The sequence below is a fragment of the Anolis sagrei genome, chromosome 3 (assembly GCF_037176765.1).
Source record: "Anolis sagrei isolate rAnoSag1 chromosome 3, rAnoSag1.mat, whole genome shotgun sequence".
Taxonomy (NCBI): domain Eukaryota; kingdom Metazoa; phylum Chordata; class Lepidosauria; order Squamata; family Dactyloidae; genus Anolis; species Anolis sagrei.
Genome location: NC_090023.1, coordinates 20,263,916 through 20,282,375, shown reverse-complemented (window position 1 = coordinate 20,282,375; position 18,460 = coordinate 20,263,916). Strand labels below are relative to the sequence as shown.

The 18,460-nt window shown below is 40.0% G+C and overlaps 1 protein-coding gene across 1 annotated transcript; it reads left to right on the top strand.

The window, feature by feature from the left end:
- The first annotated feature begins 238 nt into the window (after window positions 1–238).
- On the top strand, window positions 239–17,684 carry FAM76B (family with sequence similarity 76 member B). The gene is made up of 10 exons (XM_060771084.2): window positions 239–632; window positions 5,576–5,640; window positions 6,619–6,673; window positions 7,141–7,296; window positions 8,449–8,654; window positions 9,864–9,911; window positions 11,066–11,146; window positions 11,870–12,005; window positions 12,910–13,011; window positions 13,829–17,684. Exons 1-10 carry the CDS (start codon window positions 486–488, stop codon window positions 13,916–13,918), a joined length of 1,086 nt encoding a protein of 361 aa, XP_060627067.2. The 5' UTR covers window positions 239–485; the 3' UTR covers window positions 13,919–17,684.
- The last annotated feature ends 776 nt before the right edge of the window (window positions 17,685–18,460 follow it).

Below are 18,460 nucleotides of genomic sequence, written 5' to 3'. Positions count from 1 at the left end.
GCCCTCCTTTGCGTCACAAATGATTGACAGCATGAGTAGCCATAGCGCTGCGAGGACGCGAGGAAGGCACCGCTTTGGATCTTTTAGGTCAAGGGAAATGGAAAGGGGGCGACTTGGGGGCGCTTCTGCGCAGGCGCGGAAAACGTGTCCAATAGGAACACGCCGGCTACGTTCCGAAGCTCCGATTGGCCGTGACGCAACCGGACGTGGCTGTGATTGGCGGAGAGGGGCGGGCTCCCTCGCTCGCTCATTGGCTCTCCCGTCTCGCGCTCTTCCCTCTGTTTGTGTGAGGAGAAAGAAGCCGCGGCCTAGTCGGAGTCGTGAGGCGGAAGGAGGAAAGAAAGAAGGAAGGAAGCGGCTGTTTGAGAGGAAGCACCGGCGGATTGAGCGTTTGTGAGGATCCCCTGCTTTTCTCTCTCTCCCTCTGCCCGCTTGGAAGGGCCCGCTTCTCCCACAACAGGCCTCCTGCGCTGAGAGGAAGGCGGATGGCGGCAACATCCGGGGCCTCTGGGGCGGCCGCAGCAGCAGCAACAACGACGGCAGTGGTGGCGGCCCCGGCTCTCTACGCCTGCACCAAGTGCACGCAGCGCTACCCCTTCGAAGAGCTCTCCCAAGGACAGCAGCTCTGCAAGGTGTTGCCTCGGCTCTCTCCCTCTCTTTCCCATCTACACTGGGATATTAATGCGGTTTGGCACCACTTTGCTGTAGAATCCTGGCATTTGCAGTTTGGCAGAGAGAAAGGGAGGATCAAAGACTGTGTCAAAGCCACAACTCTCACGATTCAATGGCAGTTTGAAGCGAGGCCGAACTGCGTTAATTCTACAGTGTAGAACAGGCATGGGTGATAGCCTTATTCCCAGAATAAGGAAGATTCCCAGCAATGGGTTGTTGTAGGTTTTTTGAGCTATATGGCCATGGTGAGACAAAGGACTCTTGTCTGCTGGAGCTAGGAAAGGTTTTTCGAGCTGTATGGCCATGGTCTAGAAGCATTCTCTCCTAACGTTTCGCCTGCATCTATGGCAAGCATCCTCAGAGGTAGTGAGGTCTGTTGGAACTAGGAAAAAGGGTTTATATATCTATGGAATGACCAGGGTGAGACAAAGGACTCTTGTCTGCTGGAGCTAGGAAAGTTTTTTCAGGCTGTATGGCCATGGTCTAAAGGCATTCTCTCCTAATGTTTCACCTGCATCTATGACAAGCATCCTCAGAGGTAGTGAGGTCTGTTGGAACTAGGAAAAAGGGTTTATATATCTGTGGAATGGCCAGGGTGGGACAAAGGACTTCTGTCTGCTGGAGCTAGGTGTGAATGTTTCAACTGACCACCTTGATTAGCATACAATGGGCTGACTGTGCTCGGACCAAACTTTTGTTGAGATGTGATTAAATGTCCTTGTTTGTTTCCTCTCTGTTGTTGTGCTACACAGAGAAGCCATTGAAATACACAAGCATATGGACAATTTCAACAGAAAGGAGGAAACCATGAAAATGAACAAAATCTGGCTACCGGTATTAAAAAAAACTCTAAAATTACAACAGCACAACAACAGAGAGGCACTGTCAGGTCGTTATATGCTAATCAAGGTGGTCAGTTGAAACATTCATACCTAGCTCCAGCAGACAAGAGTCCTTTGTCTCACCCTGGTCATTCCACAGATATATAAACTCTTGTCTGCTGGAGCTAGGAAGGTTTTTTCAGGCTGTATGGCCATGGTCTAGAGGCATTCTCTCCTGACGTTTCGCCTGCATCTATGGCAAGCATCCTCAGAGGTAGTGAGGTCTGTTGGAACTAGGAAAAAGGGTTTATATATCTGTGGAATGACCAGGGTGGGACAAAGGACTCTTGTCTGCTGGAGCTAGGAAAGTTTTTTCAGGCTGTATGGCCATGGTCTAGAGGCATTCTCTCCTGACGTTTTGCCTGCATCTATGGCAAGCATCCTCAGAGGTAGTGAGGTCTGTTGGAACTAGGAAAAAGGGTTTATATATCTGTGGAATGACCAGGGTGGGACAAAGGACTCTTGTCTGCTGGAGCTAAGAAAGTTTTTTCGGGCTGTATGGCCATGGTCTAGAGGCATTCTCTCCTGACGTTTTGCCTGCATCTATGGCAAGCATCCTCAGAGGTAGTGAGGTCTGTTGGAACTAGGAAAAAGGGTTTATATATCTGTGGAATGACCAGGTTGAGACAAAGGACTCTTGTCTGCTGGAGCTAGGTGAAACGTCAGGAGAGAATGCCTCTAGACCATGGCCATACAGCCCGAAAAAACCTACAACAACCCAGTGATTCCGTCTATGAAAGCCTTCGACAATACATTCCCAGCAATATCTCCTCAGAATGCACTTTACTATTCGTTTAGGATGGATTGCGCTCCCTCATTTCTTTTAAAGGAGCCCCCGGTGGCGCAGTGGGTTAAAGCCCTGTGCCGGCAGTACTGCAGACCGACAGGTCGCAGGTTCGAATCCAGGGAGAGGTGGATGAGCTCCCTCTATCAGTTCCAGCTCCTCAAGCGGGGACATGAGAGAAGCCTCCCACAAGGATGATAAAACATCAAAATCATCCGGGCGTCCCCTGGGCAACGTCCTTGCAGACGGCCAATTCTCTCACAGCAGGAGCGACTTGCAGTTTCTCAGGTCGCTCCTGACACGACAAAAAAAAATTAAAACCCTATACCAGATATATCCTACTTTGTTCATGCCCAGCGTTTATTTATTTCTTTTAAAAAAATAAGCTATTACATTTGGTCCGGTCATAGGTTTTTAAATCCTTGTGTGTTATTGGTTACTGGGTTGTTGTAGGTTTTTTCGGGCTATATGGCCATGTTCTAGAGGCATTCTCTCCTGACGTTTCGCCTGCATCTATGGCAAGCATCCTCAGAGGTAGTGAGGTCTGTTGGAGCTAGGAAAAGAGGGTTTATATATCTGTGGAATCATAAGAGTGGGACAAAGGACTCTTGTCTGTTGGAGCTAGGTGTGAATGTTTGGTGGTCCCACAAAAGTTTGCCCCAAGCACTGCCAGGCCATCAAATGCTAATCAAGGTAGTCAGTTGAAACATTCACACCTAGCTCCAGCAGACAAGAGTTGTTTGTCCCACCCTGGTCATTCCACAGATATATAAACCCATTTTCCCAGTTCCAACAGACCTCACTACCTCTGAGTGTCAGGACCCAGTTTCCAGGGCCTTGGAAGTTATGATAGGTTCTGGAGTTTGGACAGAATAGGGAAAGGTGAGCACCCCCGTAATGTTTGTTTTGCCGTCTGTGCCTGTTAAAAAGCTTTTGCCTCAGTTTCTGTCCCTGTGAGAATTGGATTTTGGAAAACGTGGCTTGTTGCACTTATCCCATTCCCTTGTACTATTGTTTACAGCCTGGTCATGTTTTTACAGTAGCTTACCACCATTAGTTGATGAGTGCTGTTTTAATTCAGTCTTAATTGGTTGTTTTATATGCGATTTGAATGCACATTTGTTGGACTGGATGGCTGGATGGCCCTTTTATTTTTCCGAAAGGTTGGAGGTTCGAATCTGGGAAGTGGGGTGAGCTCCCACTGTTAGCCCCGGATTCTACCTTCCATGCAGTCATGCTTGCCACATGACCTTGGAGATGTCTACAGACAACAACTGCTCTTTGGCTTAGAACTTAGATGAGTACCACCCCCCAGTGTTGGACACGACTAGACTTAATGTCAGGGGAAACATTTACTTTCACTTTTATTCAGTTTTATGTTTATTCAGTTGCATTTTATGTGATGTTTTATTTTATGTTCTGTTTTTAGGCACCTTGCGTTTTGTGTAAACCACCCCAGGTCCCTTCTGGGAGATGGTGGTGGAATACAAGAATAAAATTATTATTATTATTGCGGAAACAAGGATTCATAAGAAAGCTTCAGTGGAGACCTCCGTTTCCCCATGATAACTCTTTTAGGAATGAATGTCCCTCTCTAGGGGCAGATTTCTCTCACCCCATTTTTAACTAGGAGTCATTTTGTAGGTTTGTTTACAAGTAGAATTTGTATGTAATAGGTACATTTTAAAGTATAATTCCAGCTGAATATATATAGGGGGGAGGGGGAGAGAAAGCTTTTTAGGTCGCAAAGAAAAGGGTTAACACCCCTGAGGTGTCTGCTTTGCTGTCTGATTTGGATTTCTGGATGAGGAAACTCTAAGTTAGCAAAGAGCATATCCGGCCAGAATGTAAAGTGTAAAAAAAAAACACTTCACCCAATTTTGAACTGCCAAAAGAGCAAGAGTAGATTGAAGAAGGAAAAAATTCAAAGACATAACTGTGTTACTCTGAAATATCAGTATTCAGAGGGGTTTTGTAACACCTTTGAGTCTGGGAGAAAGACATTGGTAGCATAACCTTTTGTACACTTTTGTCTACTTCCTCAATGCATGGAGTAAAGTTCCTAAGGGTATATTTTTATGGGCAGGTCAGAGTATATAGCCACAGAAATACATATGAACAGCAATATTGAAATGCATTTCTGTCATCACAGTTATAATATGTTCCTAAACATGCCACTCTGTGTGTCTAAAGAGTTATCTGTGGAAGCTCATCGTGCCCGCTTTTCTTGGTCGGAAAGGTGCTACAAGGATCCCTTTGCATGCATGAGGGACGGAATTAATGGAAATGCAGAGTGTCAAAGGACAGAGCCAATTTGAAAAGCCAGAGAAGGGAAGGTGGTTCCAGAAGGAAGCAAGGAAGGGAAGGGCTCCGCCTTTGGTTTTTAAACTGGAGCAGAATTCTTTTGAGTGCTTGGCAGTGCTATTGGAGATGTGTCTGTATAAACTTAAAATCAAAAGTCTAAGGGGTCTTCCTCACAGCCATATAATCCAGAATACCAAGGCAAATAATCCCAGAATATCTGCTTTGAAGTGGGTTACCTGAGCCCATACTGCCATATATTCCAGTTCAAAGCAGATGCTGTGGGATTTCCTGCCTTGATATTCTGGGTTATATGGCTGTGTGGAAGGGCCCTAGATAATATCTTTTATTAGGACCACTAAAGAGGAGCATAATTCCGAGCTTTCATGTTCTTCAGAACTCTTATGTAGTGAAGAACAATGCACAGGACCATATCTGGATTTAAATGTACTGTATAGCCCAGTGACTGGCCCATATTTATATATTGCTTTCAGTGATGGGTTTACAGCAGTACTATTTGGGATGTGGCTTGCAGTGGTAATCTTTACTTTTTGTTACTCAGCAAATTGTTATCTACCTGCAATCTTCTTATGAAATTGGCTGCATAGTAATAGATTTTTTGATATATGAAATAAAATCAAGCTTCAACCATACACTAACTTCACACATAGTGACTTAAAACAATTGAAATTTAGATTTGAGGATTAACAGAATCCATAAGACAAATGCAAATCATTGACCACGAGATCCCTTTATGAGAGAAGTTAAATTATTGTTTTCTGTTTTCTCCAGTATTCTACTCAGAACTTGTTGTGTTATTTAACTCCTTGCAGTAAATCGTAGTAATTTGTTATATTTTGTGTTATAAATTAAAGTGAATTTCTAATGCCATTTTTTTCAATTTAGTAAAATAATTCATCTTTTTTTTTCTTTCTAGGAATGTCGCATTGCACATCCTATGGTAAAATGTACTTACTGTCGATCAGAGTTTCAGCAAGAGAGGTAGGTCTTTTCTCTGTTTCACACTTTGACACAAACACCTATTATTAGTTGTCCCTGGAATGTCATTTCTACATACCAACCATATTTAAGTTCAGTCCTACTAGCAAGGAGAGAGGAAAAGGCTGCCCCCCTGCTTCAATCATATGGTTCTCTCTAGGTACCCCAGTACCTACATGGATGCCCTCAGGATCACATCATATATTTCTATGTTAGAATATATTCTTATCACACACATTTAGAAGTGATTTTTGTTAGTGAAAGGCATATTGAACTGCAGTATTAAGTACCAAAGCAAACTGAGGTGCTGCCAGATCCCTTTGCATACTGCTACATTTGCTGTCCATTTTGCGAGAATTTTAAAATTGTTTTTATGCAGTTTTTACATTGCTTTTTATGAGCACATATCTTACTGTAGAAGGGCCTCAGGTTCATTCTTGAGCATCTTCAGACAGAAATACTATAGACCTACAACCAGTTAGCATTAACAATACTGGTCTGAATGGACCACAGCTATGTCTTGTTAAAAAGGTCCCTTAGTCATTCTGCAGCCCACTTGCAATGTTTTTATTTGAGTTCAACATTTAACTTATACCAGCTGTTTTAGTTATCACAGTTTATCCTGTTTGTTCTGTCTTGTGCATTATATTAATGAAAATAATCCTGAAGTCTTTCACTGGTTATGTTGGTCTGATACGGAATTTTGCCTGAGCTTCAAAAGTGTTCAAATTGCACATTTTCAACATAAATTTCTACAAGACTGTGTAAATAATCACCAATTCCATTTTTTCTGAGGTAGAAATGTATTCTTTTTTTCTAGGCTTCCACTGTTATATTCCTCCTTTTGGAAGCATCCAGGGAAATATTTTAATTCGTTTTTTAATTCACTGAACAATACATCTAATTGCTTCATTTTGTCAATAAGCATTGCAAACGGCTTGTCACAAAGTATCTAATATTTGATGTGCTTTCTTTTTTTAGCAAAACGAACACAATATGCAAGAAGTGTGCTCAAAACGTGAAGCAGTTTGGAACAGTGAGTTGATATTTATATCCCTTTTTGAGACTCAGCTGCTAAAGTGGTAGCTTACCAGATTTTTATGATATTCAACGTGATTTCATTTGACGCTCCCAGCTCTTTTGGGATTTGATATGTGCAACATTAAATGGAAACATTTTGGATAGCAAAACATTTTCTTCTGTTGTTGATAATAGGGAATTCTATGCCTACATGAATATCAGTTTCAGGCAGTTTAATCACATCAAAATAGCTCATGTTATTTATTTATTTATTGTCCAGAGCACTGAAGAAATTATGTGATACTTAATTTCTTGTTTCATTTTTGAAATACAATAGCCACAGCAAATGAACATGGTCTTTGTCAGTTTATCCTAAGCAGCCACATATACTTCTGCTTTTCTTTTAGTGACTTGGTTGTCAAATAAAATACCAACTTTTTTTTTTTGAAAAAATAGCATTTCAGACTTGTTCTTCTTTTCCAGCCAAAACCTTGTCAGTACTGCAACATCATTGCAGCTTTTATTGGCACAAAATGCCAGCGCTGCACAAACTCTGAGAAAAAGTATGGACCGCCTCAGACTTGTGAACAGTGTAAGCAGCAATGTGCTTTTGATCGCAAAGAGGAGGGAAGAAGAAAGGTATGTGCTTGTCTTGTTGCTTTTATATAAAAACAGCACTTGGAACTCTACTAATATTTTAAATCAAAAGTTAGGCCCCATCTATGCTTACCATTTAGGGCAGTGGTTCTCAGCCTGTGGGTCCCCAGATGTTTTGGCCTTCAACTCTCAGAAATCCTAACAGCTCCTAAATGGCTGGGATTTCTTGGAGTTGTAGGCCAAAACACCTGGGGACCCATAGGTTGAGAACCACTGATTTAGGGGCTATAAATTACTGGTGGTAAAAAAAAAACCCCTCTGGTCTGTATTCTGAACAGCTGCCTTTGAGGGAGCACACTACTATAAACATTTGTATCTGTTTTGGAACTTAAAGCAGACTTCTAGGATAGTTTTCTCATTCAGGTGCTAATGAGATCCAGTAGGTTACTGTACCACATGCCTTGGATTTCTTTGGTAAAACTCCCAAAGTGTCATACTTTAGCCAGCTTCACTAGAGCTACAAGCTGTCCCAAGTGTTAGTATACTAAAGGTTGAAGATCTTCCATTACTGTCAACTAAGAACTTTGCTTCACGACATGGCAAATTGTTATCAAAGGTTTGTTTGGCAACTTGTTCAGTTGATCTTAGTTATATCATTAAAACCTAAGAAGAGCTATGGCGTATTTGGAAACTGGGTCAACGGCCTAGAGATTGGATCCAATGAGAGGAATTTTTCCCCTGGAACTCTTATCGGTTGCTAATGAGAGGTGGGAAAATGCCTCATTTTCTATTCTGCGTCTGAAGGTCTGCATTAGAGAGCTGAGGGGCTCTCTGAAATAGCGCAAGAAATGAACCTGGAAGCAAAAGAGAGAGAATGAATTGAGAAAATTAACTCTCCACCTTCCATCGGAAGACTACAGGAACAAAGGACCTTCTACCTACAAAAGAAATTCTGTCCAGAACATCCATCATGGCCTGCCCAAAACAAATATGTATAGAGCTTTCTCCAGTTTTCAGAGGAGAGTTCAAAATGCTTCGTGTGATGCTTATGTCTGCTATCTATTTAATTTATTAATATAGAAGTCTTCTGCAAAAATAACAGCGGTAGTATTTGATAATTTTATTCTGGCTGTTGTGTGTCTTTTTAGCACTGAGTACGTGTAACATAACTTGCTGCGAATGATTTCCCAAAAGGTTGATGGGAAGCTGTTGTGTTGGCTCTGTACTCTGTCCTACAAGAGAGTGCTGCAGAAGACCAAGGAGCAGCGAAAGAGCTTAGGGTCTTCGCAGTCAAATTCCTCCTCCACAACCCTCACTGAGAAAGACCAGCATCATTTGAAACACCACCATCATCACCGCCATCATCACCATCACCACCGCCACAGCAGCGGGCATCACAAGTAAGTCCTATGAAACTTTGTGAAAAGGGACGCCCTGTTGTCATTTGTGGCTGTTAAGACAAAATAAAGTTTTGTCTTCTCACAGGAATAAAGTATACTTTATATACTGTGGTGAAAGAGTTCATGCACTAATGCATTTGATTGCTTTAACCAAGTGTTCTCAACATTGTATTTGTATGTCATATCTTCTTTTCAAATTCAAGGCAAATTTCATGGATTCTGAGGCTCTCTCCTAAAGCCAAGGAGGTCCAGACAAAACTGGACGTCCTTGGCTTTAGCTAAATTAAGGCCTCACATGTCTTCAGATATCTCTGAGGCCTGTTGATAGGATTTTTCCTAAGTTGAGGCTGGGGTATAGAGTCTTGTGTGGAAGAGAGCTTCAACAAGTTAAATGGAGCATCTATCAAATCCAAGAAACCATGCAACACTTAAAGATTCCACTATTGTTTGTTGCTGGCAATTCTGGAGACCTAATACAATATACATTTCAATCCCCAAGAAAGTAAGCACCAGGGATTGCAGTCACTGATGACCCATTGCATTAATTTACCAAGCAAAGTGATGTTTAAAATTCTACAACAGAATCTCACCATATGTGAAGTGAGAAATGCCAGATTTCTAGGTTCAGGAAAGGAAGAGGCCCTAGAGATCATATGGCAAACTTAGGTTGGACAGTGAAACACATTGAAGAATTTCAAAACAAAACCAGCCTATTCTATATAGATTATAGGAATACCTTTCATTGTATGGATTATTAAAAACTTTGGATTGGTCTTAATGAAATGATTCTACCAAAACATTTCATTGCCTTCAGCAAACATGTACTCAAGTCAAGAAATTGTTGTTCTTTGCACATATCATGAGAATGCACGACTGACTAGAAAAGACAATGATTCTTGGTTAGGTAGAAGACAGTAACGAAAGACAAAGACTGCATTCTGAATGCATAGACCCAGTCAGGAAAGCCTTATTGTACAAGAGCTAAGCAGGACTCTTGGAGAGAGGGTGGCTTGAAGGTCTGTCCTTCATGGGGTCAGCATACATCAAAGTTACCTTGAAAGCAGTTAATAACAGTAAGGTTTTAAATATATATTTCTTCACATTTATTATATTTTTATGGGCAGAGAAGGACACATCTGGTGGCAAAGTAGTCAATATTTACTATGCAAGCCACGTTTGGGTGTCATCGTTGCACATTTTATGTTTCAGAATCAGCAGTCTGAGTCCAGAACAAGATCAGGGACTGTGGAAACAGAGGTAAGTGCTGATATATAGCTGTTCTTTTCAATATGTATATATATATAGAGAGAGAGAAAGAAGTTAGCCAGAAGAGATAAGGAATTATTTTTAAACAAGCAATCCATGGAAGTGGAAGAAAACAACAGAATAGGAAGGACAAGAGACCTCTTCCAGAAAATTAGAAGCATTGGAGGTAAATTTCAGGTGAAAATGGGTATGATAAAAAACAAAGATGGCAAGGACCTAACAGAAGCTGAAGAGATCAAGAGAAGGTGGCGAGACTATACAGAAGATCTGTATAGGAAGAATAATAATATTGAGGATAGTTTTGACAGTGTGGTGAGTGAATTAGAACCAGACATCCTGAGAAGTGAGGTTGAATGGGCCTTAAGAAGCATTGCTAATAACAAGGCAGCAGGAGACGACGGGATCCCAGCTGAACTGTTTAAAATCTTGATAGATGATGCTGTCAAGGTGATGCATGCCATATGCCAGAAAATTATGAAAAACACAAGAATGGCCATCAGATTGGAAAAATCAACTTATATCCCCATACCAAAAAAGGGACATTCTAAAGAATGTTCAAACTTTCTCACAGTGGCCCTTATTTCACATGCCAGTAAGGTAATGCTCAAGATCCTGCAAGGAAGGCTCCAGCAATACATGGAGAGAGAGTTGCCAGGTGTGCAAGCTGGGTTTAGAAAAGGCAGAGGAACGAGAGACCAAATTACCAATATCTGCTGGATAATGGAGAAAGGCAGGGAATTTCAGAAAAACATCTATTTCTGTTTTATTGACTGTTTGAAAGCCTTTGACTGTGTGGATCATAATAAATTGTGGCAAGTTCTTGGTGGTATCAGAGTTTGTAGTGTAAATGACATTTAACCATTTCATACCAGAATTGCCCCCCTGCTTGCAAATGCCCCTCCCTATGGCAGATAACCTTTATAAGAAGTTTCCATTGGTACCACCTTGAGAGACCACTTTGTGTCTCTCTTAACAGAGAAAATCAGAGTATAAGTAATAATAATCACTGAAATATTTTATAAAATGATTTGGTGAGTTATGGTAGGGCTTCACAGGAGTATGTGGTCACATTATTCAGAAATCTATATGAGATATATTTTGTCTAAATATCACATATTGTATGCGATTGCATTTTGTGTTTTCAGCCATAAATCCTCTGCAACTATTCAGAATGAAACTCCAAAGAAAAAACCCAAAATGGAATCCAAGCCATCTAATGGAGATAGGTAAAGGATATAATTTTCCTTACAGTTTTTTCCACTTTTGTTTAATAAACTATTGATTCAGCAAATTTTGGAGTTGTCTTTCATTTCTCTTTTTCAGTCTGTTCTCAAGAAATCAACTATCACTCGCTTTCTTTATCTCTTTAGCTACATGCTGTAGTGTAATCTCTGTTGAAAAATCTTGCTCCTGGAAACCTGAGTGTGATGACTTGAAATTAGTCATAGGAAGAGAAATCTAAAGCCTCTAGGCTTTGGAGTTTGGTAGTGCATACCTGTGATAAAATTCTTTTAGATCCAAGTTTTTGCTGTTGTGTGCTTACAGGTAGTTTCTGACTTATAAGAACCTAACAATGGTTTTCTTGCAAAATTTGTTCAGAAAGGGTTTGCTTTTGCCTTCTTCTGAGGCTGAGATTGAATCACCAAGTGAGTTTCCATAGCCAAATACATCTTGATAAATTAAGAGAGTAGAATGCTGAAGGACCCATACATTTGTTGGAATTGTGGTAAAAGATGACTGCTTTAATCAGCAAGTATTTGATCCTTTGAAAGCTGTTGTTTAATTCTGTTTTACAGTATATGTAATGTAGCCCCCTGTGGCACTAGGAAGCCAATTTCCCAGCCTGATCAACTCCTGTCAAGTGTAACATATCCATTACGAATATTTGGGAAGGTGTTAGCTTTAAATACATATCAGTTGTTTTTTTCTCATTTTCTCAACTTTTACAGTAGTTCTATAAATCAGTCAGCGGACAGTGGAGGGACTGACAATTTCGTCCTCATAAGTCAGTTGAAAGAAGAAGTGATGTCATTGAAACGCCTCTTACAACAAAGAGATCAAACTATTCTGGAAAAAGATAAAAAGGTAAAAAACCTGGATGATTTAGTTAATTTTTGTAAATGTTCAGTGTGCAAAAGAAATGTGTGAAATTTACATGAATCCAGGAATCATCCCCAGTGGATTTCCTTCTGTCTTTTGGTCAAAAGAGGGAAAAGAACTATAACAAACAGCATGGAGAAAGAATATAGAACTTCCCCCCTCTTACAAGTACTTAGATTGATCAAAACCTCCCACATCAGCCATATTTTAATGTTTAGAGGTGAAAAATTACTCTGTCTTGAAACCTTCACACACTGAAACCTATGGACCAATGTGATCCTAAATCTTTGATGTCTTGCCTTCTTTTGAAGGTACTAATGCTTTATATATTCCTATCAACCAGTTTTGTTATTGTGTTCCTTTAAGTAATTCCAACATATAGCTTACCCTAAGGAAGCCCTATCCTGGGGTTTATCTTAGCAAGGTTTTTTTCAAGTGTGTGGGTATCTTTGTCTTCCTCTGAAACAAAATATAACTTGCTGAAGGAAGACCAGTGGATTTTTGTGGCCAAGCAGAGATTTAAACCCTAGTCTCCAGAAATCAATACATGATTTAAGCCAGTGGTTCTCAACGTGGGGTCCCCAGATGTTTTTGGCCCACAATTCCCAGAAATCCCAGCCAGTTTGCCAGCTGTTAAGATTTCTGGGAGTTGAAGGCCAAAAACATCTGGGGACCCCAGGTTGCGAACCACTGATTTAAGCCTTTTTACCATAGAAAATATAAGTGGATAAAGAAGAATAAATACTAAGCAATGTATTGTCAAAGGCTTTCATGGCCGGAATCACTGAATTGCTGTGAGTTTTTGGGCTTATAACATTTTCACCCAGAGAGAGTGTGTGTGTATATGGAGATGTCTATCTATCTATCTGATCTCAACTTTTTTTCTTAGTTGACAGAGCTCAAGGCTGATTTTCAGTATCAGGAGTCAAATTTGAGAACAAAGATGAACAGTATGGAGAGAGCTCATAAGGAGACTGTGGAACAGTTACAGGTAAATAGTATTTCAGAGAGAATCCTTTGGGGCCAGGAATTCCTCACATGAAATTTGGTTGTGAAGTCAGTGTTTTAAAAATAATGTTATGGCCATATCATTGAGGCCATGGGATTCGCAAATCTGTTTGGATCTGTTTGGAATCCAGACAGGTGTAGGGAAGAGAAATAAAAAAGGGCATGAATGGCTGTTAAAATCCTACTAGTATCATTAATGCAAGTTAATTTCAAGCTGAGACCCAAGCAGAAAAGTTATTATTATTTGATACACAACACAATTAGTACACAGCAAACAAGATCACTATGCTGGCTTTTGTATTCGATCACACATTGGACACTTCCCGAGTGTCAAAGACTGTGTGGTGTATCGGCGAATAATGCGTACAGATCCAAGTAGAGTGGCCCTTTGCAGTTGATAGATGGTAATTTTGTCAGCGCCAATTGTTTCTAAGTCCAGGCCAAGGTCTTTAGGCACTGCACCAAGTGTTTTGATCACCACTGGACCACCTTGACTTGCAGTTCGAGCTTTAAATCCTCATATTGTGTCAACTTTTCCAGTTGCTTCTCGTAAATTATTATTGTTGTTATTGTTGTTTATACCCTACTTTATCTCTCCTGAAGGAGACAAAGCGGCTTACCATTAAAATTGCACTGTGCAGTAATGCAGAGTGCTTTTTTTGTAGCCCAGTTTCCTTTAAATTATTTGGATAATTCAACATGTGGCTAATTTTGGAAGTTGTAAATTCTCCAAAACATCTGCAGGGTACCAGGAAAGCTTACCAAAATAAGGGATATTTTCCATCTGTTTTTCTTTCCAGGCAAAAAACAGAGAGCTCCTCAAACAGGTTGCAGCATTATCAAAAGGCAAGAAGTTTGATAAGAGTGGGAGCATGCTGACCTCTCCTTGAATGACTGTGGCTTTGCATGGGTGTTAATATTCAAAAAGATAAGTGACTCTGTGGGAATGTCTTAAGAAGCTTGGGTAGTCGGGGGGGAAAAATATTTTTGCACAGAGTAGTTGGCATGTTTTCGTACACTTTTTTGTAACCGATAATGCAGTGGAACTTTTAAAAACCAGTTGGATTCAAACACTTCAGCTGGCTTGAAGAAAAGGGTTTCTTTTTTAAAAAAACATACTAAACAATTTATACTGGAGGGGACTTTTTGCCAGTGATCAGCAAGAGTGCTCTTATTTTTAGCCACATCATGCAATAACAAAGACATGAATGGCAGCAGCAACTTGAGGGAGAATTCCACCAAGCACTGCCATCGTGAAGTCTCCTCAATTTTAAATTGGGTTAATACAGGGCACTTGAACAAGAACAGGACTTGCTTTGGAGCTGTGTAGACTCGCATTTAAAAACATCAATCCCATCCCTATTCCAACAGGAATTAGTTCACACAAAAAAAGGGAATCCTGGATACCTGGCAGCTGTGCTTTTTATCTTTCACTCTAAATAAGTGAACCGTTGAAGAGTATATTGAATCATGGTGCTTTTTATTATCAGAAGCTTAAACCTATAAATATAAATGTAAAAGAATTTTAATGATTTTATTCTTAGTGACAACTGGTGTTTTGCATTCCTTGTGATAGAAATTTAAAGAAATCCTCTATTGTAAGTAACAGAACAAAATATGGTTCTTGAAAAATATACTGTAGACTTCTCTCTCTTGCAAGTGCCTTTCTTCTCCCAACTGTTTATTTATAGGATTGTTGATATTTTGTATATAAGGGGGGGTTTCTTTTCTTTCTTTTTTTAAAAAAATCATGTTTAAATGTTTCTCCATGTGTGTATACGTGTAATATATGTAAAGAAGAATCACACGCTAAGATCACAGGTGTTAGGATGCTAGTGAAGGTGCTACGAACTGGGAGGCAATGATTTTTTTATTACTATAGATAAACGTAACAGACGTGTCTTTGTAGAGAGTATTTGTCTTAACTGGTGTGCCTAATTTAATTTTCCTTTTCCAAACTGTAGGGCTTCTTTATATATATATATATTCTTTTAATTTAGCTAAATTTGCATTGTATTTTTGGTAAAGTACTTTAACTTGAGAGACGCAGGAACAGTGTTTGTATCGAGGTGACTCTTCAAATCTTTCTTTTTAGTGACACAAAGCCTTTATTTATATGTATGTGCAGACATGCCTCTTCAGTTCTGTGTAGTAAAGAAACATCAGCCCCCTTACATAGATGTTTTACCAAAAACTAGCGATACATAGTAATTCTGTGAAAATTAACTGGGGGCCCTTCCACACAGCCCTGTATCCCAGAATATCAAGGCAGGAAATCCCACATTATCTGAGTGTGGACTCAGATAACTCAATTCAAAGCAGATACTGTGGGATTTTTCTGCCTTGATATTCTGGGATATACGGCTGTGTGGAAGGGCCCTGGGGGTGAAAGAAAAAAAGTCTCCAGAAAAGCCTCTGAAGGCCTCAAATGGAGAACCAAACCCCCCCAGCAAGATGATTGTGTGGATCAGGTGGGATTAGTGTGGGCTCAAGCAACATATGCTCTACAGGAGTTGGATAAGGCTAAGGAAAGCATCGTATTTCACAATAAAAAGCCATGCAGATGTGCCCTAAGTCATTGACTCCCGGGGCTCCATGGAAACATAATCAGTGGTGTATCAGGTTACCCGAAGGAGATGAGACCTTGTCTACTATACCTCAGACTTCGAACTGCAGCTGGAGTAATACAGGGATGTCATCCCAGTTAGTTCAGGGCAGTTGTGAGTCTAAACTAGGCCTGCACAACGTGGCAGTACTGAGGAGACAAAATTGAAACAGGCTCAAGCTCTTTGGCCGAGAAATACGTTTTTAGCACCTAGAGCAGTGGTTCTCAACCTGTGGGTTTCCAGATGCTTTTTTAAAAAAATAATATTTATTGAAATTTTTAGTTTACAATTAAAAGAAAGAAAATAAAGAAATAGAAAGCAAACAAAAAGAAACATGTGAAGTAAATAGGTCTCCAGATCTTTTGACCTTGAACTCCCAGAAATCCTAAGAGCTGGTAAACTGGCTGGGATTTCTGGGAGTTGTAGGCCAAAACACTTGGGCACCCACAGGTTGAGAACCACTATTTATTTGTCGTGTCAGGGTAACCAGTCAATTATATTACACTTCTAACAGAACAAAGCAAACAAACAGACAAAATACAAAATTTGTGAGTTTGGTAGTTGATTAAATGTCCTTTGACCAGTAGCTGGCCACTTGGAGTGCTTCTGGTGTTGCTGCAAGAAGGTCCTCCATTGTGCATGTGGCAGGGCTCAGGTTGCATTGCAGCAGGTGGTCTTGTCCCCTTTGAGAACCACTGACCTAGAGGTAAAATGGCTGGAGAGGGGAATGGCAGGCTTCAATTGCTGCTCTGATGTAGTGCTGTGTGTATGTATCCTCTCTCTACAATTTAGACCAGGCACAGGCAAAGTTAGCCTTCCAGGTGTTTTATACTTCAACTCCCACAATTCCTAGGAATTGTGGGAGATGAAGTCCAAAACATCTGGTGGACCTATGTCCTAGTTATTTCCTCAGAGGCAGTCCATCTGAAAGGGATGAGATGTATTGAAAGGCGATTTGTAATGTTCCCTTTGGGTGGTAATACAGATTGTTAAAAATGTCACAGGTCATTGCAGACAACACTGTTTTCATCAGCTTGAAATATCAAGCTTTTCCCATGCATACCTTGCTGATAAAAGGATGCTAAAGTTACACAGCCAGGAGTTAGTTGCACTTCAGCTAACATTGGCATGATTTTGGGCCTTCTGCTACCTACCTGAAAGATCGGGAGGATTTATTCCCAAGAGACTACTGAATAATTGTAATTTGAAAAGAGACAAAAAGCTGCTTTCTACAATATTGAGATTTTTTTAAAAAAATATGTACAATTTGTATATTGTATAAATATTATTTGTTGATTTTACACAACGATGCAGCCAGGGCAAAACAACCTACTGCAATCCTAAGGGACTTGTTCAAATCACTGAACACTTGGGTGAGTTTTATAAAATTCCTGATGTCCATTTCAGAGTATTTTGATACTTTTTCTCCCCCCAGTCGAATGGCTTCTTGTAACTGGTGGTTTTATTATGCTTAAATTAAAGTCATAGGAAATTGATTCACTTTCTGATCAAGTCATTTTCAGTGAAACCTGCTTATGCTGCAACGAGGACATTCGAGAGGAAGAGAGCTAATGTTTCAGTTTTTTAAAGCAACGGAGTTGTATAAAGGCCATGATGAAACCCATTTACAGACATTCAGTGTTTAGAAACATTCTGGTTGTGTTTTTATTTTCTTATTATGTAACCTCTCTAGCCTGGAAGTCTTAAAGGCTAGACACTAAGAAGTGGGAGTTTAAAGTTTATTTTCAGAATGATTTTTTAAATGGTGACACATTGTAGTGACCACATGCATTTTAAGCCTGTTTTTAAACTGCTAGCATTGAACAATAAGCATTTCGTTTGGGCTTGAGTTACTTATGTGTTTCTTAAGCCTGTGAATATCGCAATTTCTTTTTAGCTAGGATGTCTGTGTCCATTCTGAGGCGAAGTTGTTCAGGTTGCTCCATCTGTATATACTGTTCAAATAATGTACACAGGTTGACAGTTGACATGTTTTGTACTCTTTTTTCTAAACCCAATATTTCACAATAAAAGCTTGGTTAAAACATCAGCACAACCTCCTTGCATTTTTTCAGCTGCTTGAAGAACTATTTGGATTCTGTGGTTCTAACATTGAGACCGATGTTGAATTGTTGATTTTGTTGGATGGGGTGAGAATGGCCTGAACCCAGTAATAGAGCACATGCAGAGTTGCAAACTTCATCCTCACTATTTCTAAGGTATCTATGAAATAATCCTACATAAAATTCTGGAGAGCCTTTGACAATAATGAGCTGGAAGAACCCGTGTTCTCATGCAATATAATCCTGTTCCTGAGCATCCTTGAAGAGGAGTAATTAATCGGGACTGAAAAGGGTATTCAAGGATTTGGAAGGTCCTGTAGAACAGTGGTCCTCGCCCTTCCTTTTTTAAAAAATATATTTTTATTAAGTTTTCCAGATAACAGTAAAAGTAGGTGAACATATGGTTGATACAGAAAATTAGGAAAGTGTAGATTAAAAATCCAAGAGCATGAGAAAAAAGAAAAAAAAAGATTTATATGTATAAATTTGGGTTGGGTGGTTGGTTTGACTTCCAAACTTCTTTGCCTCAGATAGGTCATTTTTTTATAGAGTGCCTTTTCACTCTATACCAGTTTCTCACCCTTTCTAATGCTGCAACCACTTAATAAAGTTCTTCATGTTGTGGTGACCCCCAACCATAAAATTATTTTCGTTGCTACTTCATAACTGTAACTTTGCTACTGTTATGAATCATAATTAAATATCTGATATGCAGATGCATTTTCATTCACTAGACCAAATTTGGCACAAATACCCAATACGC